The sequence below is a fragment of the Lagopus leucura genome, unplaced genomic scaffold, assembly GCF_019238085.1.
Source record: "Lagopus leucura isolate 7727_CA_CO unplaced genomic scaffold, USGS_WTPT01 Super-Scaffold_100002, whole genome shotgun sequence".
Taxonomy (NCBI): Eukaryota; Metazoa; Chordata; class Aves; order Galliformes; family Phasianidae; genus Lagopus; species Lagopus leucura.
The window spans coordinates 62,006,183-62,018,297 of NW_024962263.1; the positions used below are offsets into that span (position 1 = coordinate 62,006,183).

A 12,115-nucleotide genomic window follows, 5' to 3' on the forward strand; every position below is an offset into this window, starting at 1 on the left:
AAGTCTGATACAAACTAGCTGCTGTGCTATTCCTAAATTCCTAAATTCTATTCCTAATTCTTATTCTTAGGTCAGCAAATACTTGATGTAATATGGTAACCTGAATCTGTAAATTGTTACACTTCTGCAAGAGGTCTCAGTCACACCACTCTTGTGAACTGCAGCCTTATTTGTGTAGGAAAATCCTCATTCATAGCTTTACAGTCTACTCTCATTCATTTTATGACTTTATGTGGTACAAATAACATTCAGATAATGACATCTGTAAAAATATATTGCTTACTGATCTCATGCTCATGAACAAGAAAAAGGAGAGATTACATATTGATGTAGTAGAGCAGATCTGTTTCTACATCTGAAAGAAACCACTCTCATAATCAAGAAGGATTAATATGCATTGTACTACCTTAATTCAGCACCACGTGTGTATGCATGAAGATGGGTTCTGTAATTACGTAGTCACATGGAATTTTCCCCTTGCCTTCTTGCCTTTCTGAGTTTATGGAAGGGAGCTGTATGGGGAGGTGGACAAATCAGTGCTGTTCAGCATTGGCAGGAAATGTTTGCTGAGTAATTCAGGAGGGAGGCAGGTGATGCTAGGAAATAAAATGATGGGGTATGTTTAAGACAATGGAAGAACTTGCTTCTATGTCTGTCTGCTGGAGAGCTCTTATTTTTTTATCCTAAGCAGGTCACCTTCCTCAGACTTTTCAGAGGAGTTCACTGACTGTGTGGCCTTCATTTTCTGAGTGCTTGATTTGAGGCTGTGGTATAGTGTTAAATAAGTGCTGAACACACAGAGCTGCAAATGAAAGCAATCAGTGCTTTGCTTTGAGCATATAAAGTGCTATATATTGCTATATACTTGGAAAAAATTGGGTCCCATCTGTATCAAACTGAGTTCACCAAGTTAGTAGATTTTTTTTAACCTCAATTTCTCTATACCTCTCCTTTCTGAAATTACAGAATTGCCTACTCATCTTTTAGGACATAATGAAGATAAGTTCATTAATGTTTGTTCAACAATGAAAAGTCAATGATGAAACAATCATTTTTTTCAGAATAGGTTGAAGAGATGTAGTAAGTAAAACCTGTGATCACATGTTAAATTGCAAGTAGAAAACAAAATCCTGAACAGCTTTTCACTAAATAAGTATCATTATGTTTGTGTAGTGAATAAAGGATGTTTTTGCAACAGGGTAGAGCTTGTTAAAGAAATTAGAGATTGTGTCTAAAGGGAAGTGTCCTGAAACATCTTGTAGGATATTAGAGTGTTTTACTCCTTTGATGTTATTAATGGCCTTATATATACGTGTATATAAATGTTTTTACATCTATAGTCCTATAGTTATTATTTTGAAGACTTGAGCTGGAAAGATAGTTATCATGTTGTACTATACTGAAAGTTATATGACACATCACTGAGCTTGAATTTGATACACAAACTCATTTTAGCTGAGCTAATGAACCAGCTGAGTGTAGCAAAGGATTTTGTTCTCACTGTGGACAAGTAGTGGTGAAAGATAGTGCAGTAAGCCAAAAGGAGAATGATGAGACTGAAAAATCATGGATTTAATTTTGGACAGTGGGGGACATCATGCCTTACATTAATTTCCAGTCTCCTTGCCAAAGAATTACTGTCCTCATCCAGTATTTTCTTTCCACATCTCTCCCCCTGCTCTCTTAATGTATTATTTTTCACACTCCAACAAGGCTATTTATTTGTCTTAAGTCTACTTTTGCTGCTCATTCTTTAGATGTCCTTCTATATGCCCAGTTAGCTTCCAACTCCTATCCCTACCCAGCCACACACACTTCTGTCCCTAATGCCTGCCAACTTTGATATCTCTGCACAAACCTCTCAGCATGTCACAATATCTTTACCTTATTTATTTGGTATATTTTATTGGTCTGTATTTTAATTCCCAGCCAGCTCGATCTCCTCAAGTCCAGCCTGGCACTGGAATTTAATACCCTGCTGATTCTAGTACTAGTCTCCTGCTTTCTACATACTTTCCATTTTCATTTTTCTATCTTAGTTGCTCCTTCCTTTTCCATCTCCTAGTCATCTGTGTTATTTTTTTTTACTCTGAGGGTGGTAAGGCACAGGCATAGGCTGTCCAGAGAAGCTGTGGATGCCCCATCCCATTCAAGGACAGGTTGGATGGGCCTTGGGCAACCTGATTAAGTGGGTGGCAATTCTGCTATGGCAGGGGGATTGGAATTAGATTATCTCTAAGATTCCTTCCAAACCAAGCCATTCCATGATTCTAATGTTCTTTAGAGCACATTCTGCTTACCTCTTCCCAATTCTTTCTCTAATCCTCAGCGCTCACATAAATACTTCTCTTGCTCCTGCCAACATCATAACTAGGGGCAACATCTAGCTCCTGCTCTCCTATAGCAATCAGTTGTGCACTGGGCAATAACACAGAGCAGCAAAAGGAAAATAATTTGGAAAACTTTGGTTTCATGATTGCAGTATAGAGGAGCTGCCAGGAAGACATGTATTTTAGAATAAGTATTTAAGCTGCAGTTTTTCTGAGGATGGCATTCTCATTATTTAGTATGTGTATGAACTGTGTGAAAAGTTTAGCAGAATCTCTGTGGGACTTGACTGAGTATGTAAATGCTGAGCTCTCAGCACTCGAGGAAGTCTGAGTGTGTTTGGTGAATACGTATTCCTAGGAGAATTTCAGCTCTTTAGTTCAAGTAGCATTTCTGCACACAAGTAAGTAGAATTCTTCAAAAGTATATTACTTGGCTGAAACATTTTTCTGCAATGTGGCATGTCAGACATCATCATGACTGCTGAATTTCGGGCTGCTGTTCAAAATTACTGGAACAGTAAAGATGTACAAAATATATATATATACATATACAGCTATATGTATGTAAATGCATTTATACTAATCATATTCTCAGAAGTATCTGAATTATTTTGTCTGAAGTTAAAAAAAAACAAACAAACAAACAAAAAACCACATTGAAATCCAATATACAGCAGAAATTTACCACAACAGAATTCAGCCCAAGCAGTTTACTGAAGTTACAAGGGAGTGAAAAGACAGCTGTGTGATGGGAAGTCTACATTAAGCTTACAAATGGGTGGCCTCATCAACTTGTCTGAAGTCATTAAGAACAAATTTTAAGTTCAGGTCTTGCTTAGTGGCTTTCTTGGGAATATTTTCAGTGCTATCAACAGAGCCACCTCAGGAAGCATTTCAGGGGTTTAGCTAAATTGATAGAGTAGATCTGTGTTTATTAGGCAGTTGCAAACTGGAATTCTATAGGCAAGGAATACCCTTAGCTTCAGCCAAAATATAATTATGTTGCTGACAATAAAAATTAAGGTGGAGAGGATTGTTATTTAAACTCTGTATGAGAGAAAGAGCATATGAGAAAACCATGTCGTTAATGTAGTGTGATATATTGGACAGTGAGAATTAAAAATGTAATTAAAGGAAAGAGGAAATGAAAGACGAAGAAAACATCCAGTGTGTTACAATGTTTGTGTAAAAAGAAAACACGGGTATGAATAAAGCCACCCATGCTATGCTGTAATCGCTTGAGAGCAAGTCTGGGTGACCAGATATGCTTAACCCCTACATATAACTGGCATTTTTGAATTCAGAAAATCTGTGAATGTAATACACTCTCTTTCATTATTTATGTCACCCACTACTGTGCTAAGAACTAATTGATATTTCCATCTTCAGAGCATGTCATGCAAGCGTCCCCATCAAACTTGGCAGCAGATTTGAGTTTCAAGCTTTAGAGTAATTAGTAGAGGAGAGTGTAATTCCTGACCTCAAACAGTGCAGCAGGAAAAGATTAGCTTTAGGTGTCGAAACACAGCGATGGAATAGGCTATCATGGAGTACAGAGATGTAGCACGTTATGGCTATGAATCCCAAACACACAAATAATAGAATGTGAGTCAGGAACATTCCTCAAAATTGAATAATATTTGAGCAATGACACAAAAGTTTATTATCAAATTTTTCCAGACGGGGACTGGAAGGGGAAAAGGAAGACAGAAACATAAGGGAATAGGAATCAACAGGAAGATATTGCTGTTTTTTTACTTCCTTTACTAGTTTTGATGAACAGATTTTTATTCCTTTCTCTTTTTTCAGTAGTGAGCTTGACTTAGCCAATATAATATATAGTACAGCTATAAACGGGAAACCCGGTTTTTACAGGAGATTTTTGGAGGAATTGGCAGTGGAAGTGTCAGTGAAGATTCTCAGATATCATTCTTAAACACCTGTGCTGTCTTTCCAAAAAATCAAAAACCACTTGGGGTATGCTATGTTAAACAATGCGTATGGTGCATGCATATGTTAACCTTTTGAGTCTGAAGATTTAAGCAATATTTACAGCAATTTAATTTGAAAAAAAAAATCACAGGCTGCTATATATGCTACAAAATATTTATCAGGCAACTGTGAAAAAGTAAATAATTTTGTGAAGACTATTAAAAAAAAGTAAAAATTCTAAAAAAAAAAAAAAAAAAAAAGATAAAAAGTGGTTTTCTTGAGAGATATTTTTCAGCCTGTAAGTAAATTACCTACTTCTGCCTCTGACACTTAGCATCAAAGACTGGGAATACTAAAACTGGAGGGATGTAGGTTAGCTACATGACAAGGCATAGTACAAGAATTTATTAAGGTCAGAGAAAATGTATCCTTAAAAATGGAAATAAAGCCAAAGTGATGTTAATAAAACTGAACATAGAGGTTGGATAAGAAGAGCAATTACATGAAGGTACCTAACAAAGCTGAATAGGAATTGTTAAAGTATCTCAGAAGTAAAAGTCTGCAGAAGAGTCATTAGGTCTGCTAGACCACCAGAGAATAAGGAGCCAGTCCAAAAATGATCCAGAGGTGGCAAAGAAAACAAATTCCTTTTCTCTAGTATTCTCAAAAGACAAAGGAGAAATATATGCAGTAACAGAATTCTTTACAGATAAATTCAGAGACATACCATTAGTGAGCCAAAAAGAGGTGAATAATTCAGGGAAAAATTTGGAAGGTAAATGAGAAGGATTTTACAGTGTATTTCAGAGAGAAGCCCAAAAACTGAGTTGCTAATAAAATAGGTCATTTAAATGAGCTGTTAATTAATTAGTAAATGCAGTCTAAATAGTTTTTTTCTGGAAAATGTGAATGGGAGAGCCAATCTCATCCCTAACATGAGGTACTGGAAACTCAAGTCAACTGAGAGGTAGGACAAAATGCAAGAAATCAGGAACAACAGAAATGTTTATGTGTGAAGGAGCACCTAAAAAGATTGAACAATGGCAGAAAATTAAAACTAGGCTGAACAAGAGGAATACAAGTAAGGTGAATATATAATATGATATATATATAATATATATTATATTAATATAATATTAATAGTAATATATATATATTTTATTTTCTGCAGGGTAGAAATAAGCACCCTATAAGTTGGTGAATGTCACGAGAAGACTCTCATTGGCTTTTTGAGCTTTGGGTCAAGCTCTTAGGCTCAGGTTACTCATCTAACTTCTAACATTTAACTGCAGTTCCAAAATGAAAAGTCTTCACTCTAAACAGTAAATTTCACTCTAAAATTCTTCTATAGTCAGTGAGGAATTAGACGCCTCCAAATGCTAATTCTGGCTTCCTAAAGTCTGATTTGTGCCCTGAAGATACCTGTCTCTCTCTCCTTAGGGAGGAAGCCTAAAGCAGTGCCTGAAATTAGGCAGTGTATCTAAACCAGCATATTGAATAAGAATTAGTAATGAGATTGAATTTTCTGTTCAAAATAACCCCGATGCAAATGTATTAGTCCTCAAGACAGACAGTGCTAGTACTCATCATACCTTTAGCTGATGGGGAAAACAGCATTTTCTACGAACCATAATGGCAGCCAAAAGTATAGATGAGCTGGAAAAGTTGGACTGTCCACAAAATGCTTCAATGCCTTTCTAGAGAAGGCCAAGTAAGAGTATCCCTTTTTGTATAGTAAATGATTAACTGTGCATTTCCAATCACATCTGGAAAACATTGCTGAATTTCTGAATATTTGATGTTCTCTGGTTTTGTCAGCATATGCTTCTTTTGCCTCCTGCAAAATATTTGATAAAATACTAATATAAAACAATAAAAAAACCCCACAGATTTTCCCTTATTCTCATCAGCCAGTATGGCTCAGTGTAAGTGTACCAATGTTTTACACCATTATCCATTAGGCAAAATACACTTATTTTCCTGGTTTATGCTGAGAGTATGAGAGGGAGACTAGAAAGCAATCAATCCTAGCCAGGAATGAGATAAAGGGAGAGCTTGCTCAGCCACCGAACTGGAAAGGACACCCCACCCCTCTAAATTTCTGGGGAGAACATTCCCTTTCCTTCTCCAGCAGCTGGAATTAGATAGCAGTTTAAAAAAAAAAAAAGAAAGAAAAAGGTTGGGGGGGAATAATGGGAAATAATATGGTGCTAGGCAGATTAACTGGTGATAACAAATCTTTCCTACCTTCACAAATCGAGGATAAAAAAAAAAAAGAAGCAGGGTAGAAGAGACCTGCTACTCCCTGGTAGTCAGAGAGATGAGACTAAGTGTGATGAGTGGGAAATACTTGCTGCTGGGTGGGGTGGGTGTGATTTGTGATGCTGCTTGGGAAGCAGCCACCATGATGTGCTCTGTTTGGCCAGCTTTGCAGTTGGGCTTCTCTGACACAGTAATAAACCAGAAGAAAATAAGCATTAGAATGCTGAAAAAAAATCAAATGATGCACCACAAAACAAAATGTTACAGTTTGATACAAACTGCAGGTTAGCAGTCAATATGATGATCATCACTTAATTACAGGCTTGTTTGCAGGAAGCTCAGCCTTCTAAAAGCAATAGTTTTAAATATAACACAGTGATTAGAAACAGTTATTAAGAGGTTGGTGTTGTTATTCCCCTTGAGTCATTATATAAGAAATTAGCAGTCCTTTTTGAAGATGAAATATGACCGCTGGAGGATGCAGTCAAGATCTTGAATGTGCAGGTCATGCTGTTCCTTACTCATGCTCTGCAAGACTAGCCAGAAAATTAAATAAATACTTTCTGAAATATTTGGGTAAATAAACTGTAATTCAGAAGTCAGGGAGAACCCAAGTAGAGTAGCTGAGGTAATCCAGAAGAAAATCCACTCTGCTTGCTTTTAATTCAATTTTTTTTCTTTCCTTTCATACTCCATGGCTTTTTCGTCTTTGGTTTCTTTTGTTGTTCCTCCTTTCTCTACATTATCCAACACAAACCCATTTCTCCAATCTGTCCTGACATTTTTTTTTGCTAGTGGTTAATTCTCATCCTGACAATCTCATTAAGTCACTTCTTCTTCCAAATGAACGTGGGATACACCTGTGCTGAACATTTATGTGTACCATTGATTCAGCTTTTAATTGAACATATTAAATAACAAACACCATATATATATGTGCATATTAATTTATCTCTCATTTCCTATTTATCACTTACAACTTCAGCTGATGGATTAATTCTTTCCCCTTTCATCCAGACCTCAGCCAAAACACTTGCTTAATCTTGCTTTCTCTCTCATAACCACAATTACTCACCCACAACTAGTAGGTCATCCCCATTTAGGAAATTACTTGCAATTTGGACAGTGCAAAAGGGATACTAACGTCAACAACAACAAAATTTAGGACCAAAACAGTCATTACTATCCATTGTTTCATATACCAGTGAAGTTTCCACTCTGACTTTATCTTGTTTTAACTGTTTCATATTTTATTTCAAAAGCTAGTATTTTTCATATGCTGGATGTATTCTCAGCAATCTGGCTTATCTAATATATATATGTGGATATTCATCTAATTTGCTGCTTGTATCAGCTAGGTTGAGGCCTGGATTTTACAATTGAAAGCGCCACACACATTGACTTCATTGGACTCATGAAGGTCATAAGGGTCTTTTATGAAATTGGTATAGAATTGGGGCCCAAGAGTGTAGATTAACATGCTAAATTATATGATGCAGAATATGTAATATGCAATATCAGCTGATTAACTTTGCCTATAAAGCTTAACTCCATTTTCCATGATTTGACAGTTTTAGTTCAGACTATGCTAACCTCACTTTTTTGTGTTTAATTCAAAGTCAGCTGTGAGGAAAAAGTTGATAATGTATAAACTCAAAAGATCCAACATCAAAAGAAATTTTCAGCATTTAGACAAAATAAAACCAGGTGTGAATAAAATATCATATTTCAATAGTAAGTGTTATTAAAGCCATTATACATTTGAATCTGCTGGTCTATTCATTTTCAAAGCTGACATTTGTAAATGTATATAGGCAAGACTCTTGTAAATCTATAATAGAGTATTAGGACTTGTTCTGGAACCTGTGGCCCCATCACACTGTGTTTGGTTGATTTTCAGCAGGAATCACTGCATTTTTTTTATTACTGAATAGTATCCTTATTGCTTAGCATTTGAAGTAAGAACAAAAACTTTACTCAAAAGAGATATTTGTCGGTTATTCTTTTTGCATAGGTATGTAGATTTTTTTTTTGATAGCAAATTTCATTAGACATTCTCACTATCTATTCTAATGAACATGAATGGTCTTTCTAAGGATTTTTTTTTGTAAATTTACTACTTTTAAGTTAGAGCTGTTGGATTTCCATCTTGTTCCTTTGATAGATGTTGCGACAGTGTGAATCTTAGACAGCCTTTCTGTAATTTTGAAGAAAAATATGAGAAGTTGTATTATCATGTCTGTCTATGAAATTTATTCCTGAAGAGAATGCCATACATATTTCTGAAATGAATGCCAAATGTGTTTTCTAGAAGTGAGTGCCATTGAAAGCCAAGGCAGGCAATTTATACTGTGCATAATAATGATATTAATTTTTATGGTGTGTATAAGTTACATTTTGATTAGTTTTTTGCATGATTAAAAATTTGCAAAGTCTTTATGGCCCCCAGGAGCCTACCTGTAATAAACAGCTCTCACCTTCCAAACCATAAAACAGGTCTGCAGCACTTGAACATTAGAGCTAATTGCCTTGCTACATCAAAGGGAGCACCACAAGACTGAGAAAAATCACAGAAGGGGGGGGGGTGGGGAGCAGGGGGCAGTTTCACCTCTAAAGGTTACGTGTTTGTGGCTTGGTGGAGCCCTGTAAAGTTATGGCCTCAGAACTGCTGTTTGCGATTAAGTTGATGGGGAAAGTCTATCCCGCAATCTCTCCCTGCTGCTGACACAGAGTCTTTGTTCACATTCAGATTTCTCAAACTGTTGCCAGGGTCAGGCTGAGGTCAGACACCACGATGATGTATAGGAGAACATGTCTGGGAATTTCTCTCACACTTAAAACACATACCAGAAAAACAGGAGAGCACCCTGCAAAAATTGTCTGATGAGACCCAGATGATACTGTAGCTTTTCTTTTAGTACCTTCATAATTTTCTTTCTCTTTGCCTGACACACACACAATGTTTTATTAATGTGTGCCACGATAGCCCTTACAATTTTATGTCCCCTCAAGATAAGGACACTCAGTAGCACTTTGACACTTCATTTTCCAGCCCAGGGGAACTGGGCCAGTAAATCTAGTAAAAGAAGCAGTGCGACCGTTCCCAAGGATGAGTCGAGAAGGGATTTGCCACGGGCTCTGTGAGGCCACAGGGCCTGACACTGGATACGAGCCTCATGTGTGTTCACTTGGCATTAACACAGCCCGATGCAGGCAGGATCACAGGCTCACAGCATCCCGAACTGTGCTCCCTTGCCAGTCGGACAAACACAGCCCTGCTTCCAGCTGCGGCCGGGATGGCTCCCATGTTTGATTAGCTATCATCACAGGAGGGAGCGGGGTCGCAGCAGGCAGAATGCTAAAGCAGCACAAGGGGGGATCCATTTGGATGGAAATTTTTTAGTATGCAGTTATTTTTAGGAGAGGGGTCAGTCTTTCTCCCTGTATTGTTCCAAAGGGTGGACATGCATGCTTAGCGCTAAACTATTGTATTTCAGTGTCAATGCAAAACACATTGATCTGTGGTTAATTTTTTTTTTTTTTTTTTTCGATTTCCAAATTTGCAGCTGTTTTGTTTGGACTTTTTTTCCTCTCTCTCCTTTTATTTTTTTTTTTCCCCCTGATTTACAAAAGGTTTTGAGAATCAGATAGGTTCACCACATCGATCTGAGGGTTGTTTGCCTGGGCGTACAGTTTCAGTGCATGGCTGGCAAGTAAGGCACTAAGCAGCAATTTTTTTTGTGCTCAGCTGCTATATATGACAGAGGATATTTCATTCGGCTGTCAGAATGTTATTAATAAAACATGGGGTGCGAAGAGGGCCACTATTTCCCCTTTCAATCACTATAGCATTTACAATGAAAATTTTATGCAGTGTGTAATTTTCAGTTAATGCTTGACACTTAAAATGTCGGTAGCTGCATTTTGTATGGTTCCTGAAGGGTTAATTGTATCATGTTCCCTGCATAAAAGCTCTGCTTATCAAAAGTGAATAGAAGAGTGTATGCAAATGTGTGTCTGTGACCTTTTGCCTTTCCAGGGTTAATTTATATGGTCATTAAAGATTTTATGAAATTGAGCAGCTTGGCGTTTTGAATCCCATTTTACCTTCACCTCCTAATTTATATAATTCCTACCTGAACTGAGAAATAAGATTTTTTTTTCTTTTTTTTTTTTCTTTTTTTTGTGCTGCAATGAAAACAGCATGCCATGCTGTGGGGAGTTGCAAGTCTGGTTATCTGGCATTACTCAGATTGCTAAAAATTCATTAAAATGTGACATCAGCACAGTGAGAGACAAATGATCACAGGATGAAAAGGAACAGTGGGCCTTTCACGGATTAGTGCTACACAGCCCCAGCATAGAAGCTAACTGCATAAACAGATTAATCCACCAGTAGCAGCATAGCTAAGATTTACAGAATAATTAAATAGGCTTGAGTTACTGTGAAGATTTCCATGTAATCTAGCTGGTGTGAACACGTAAGTGAGGTGTGGGTAATGCTGCTTCCTCAGAAGCCATGTACCAAGTTGTATCGTTTATCCTGAATGGCTCCCCCTGGAGACAAAATTTGAGACTTCTCCTGCAAAGCCAGGGGTTTATATTTAATACAGTACCTAATACCTAATACTTACTTACTGCAATTAGCGGGATACTGCTGTACTAATAGGATTTATATTTGAATTCCCCTTTTTTTCTCTTTTTTCTTTTTTGGCTTAAAGATACATTTTTACATGGGCTTGCTTTTGTTCAAGCTGGCATGGTATATGTGTGCATCCGTACGCGTGCGTTTTAACACAAGTAGTTGCTTGCTAAAGAATATGAAATGATAAGCTTTAAATCTGGTATGCTGGTGGGAAGTGGATACTCTGATAAAGAAACGTTCAGAATTTCTGGGTAGATTTTGAAATATTGCCAATTATTCCTAATTAATGTCCAATCTCCTTAAAGGGCCATTCTCTCATTTTCTTCATCTCCTTCTCCCCATTTTGGCAACTTCTTTAAGTGCTTGAAGAGCTCTTTCGAAGAGTTTTTTACCTGCTGTTGAATGGTCACTAAGTTGGATCTTTTCTATGCTTTTCCCCAGAAGAACAAGGTGAAGATACAGATGGGTCTGCTAAAAGTACATCGGTGGCTGTTGGTGATGATAAGGACTCAAGTGAGAGAGACAATGCTGAAGCTAAAAAACCTAGTAAAGACTCTGGTAAGATGCTAGAATTTTGTCTTCCTTTTTTTTTTTTTTTTTTAACTTATGAAATGTTCTTTCATTTTAAACTGTCTGGACATTCCCACTACTATTCATTGCATGTGCATTTTGCATGTGATTTCTATCAGTAGCCTCCCATTGACCTATTTTTAATCATAACCATCTGACAGGATAGATGCGGATAAGTTGAAGAATATTACAGGACGACCAGTGAGATTATTTTTTAATCAAATCAGTTTGTGTGCTTGTAATTTTTTAAGCGCCTTTCATTAATCTTAGCTGTACTTGTGATTCCTCTGATGGCATATTAATTTTTCATAAGCATAGGATTAGGTACCACTTGAATTTTTTCTTCAATCAGGTTTTGCCCCGCTTTTAACCCAAA

General features: G+C 37.0%; 1 protein-coding gene across 1 annotated transcript in view; it reads left to right on the forward strand.

Annotated features, from left to right (window-relative positions):
* ZFHX4 (zinc finger homeobox 4) overlaps positions 1–12,115 on the forward strand; it is a 151,299-nt gene that overhangs the window by 112,315 nt on the left and 26,869 nt on the right. The window contains exon 5 of the mRNA XM_042869839.1: positions 11,611–11,727. Coding sequence (XP_042725773.1) covers positions 11,611–11,727 — 117 coding nt within the window. The remainder of the gene's footprint in view (positions 1–11,610; positions 11,728–12,115) is intronic.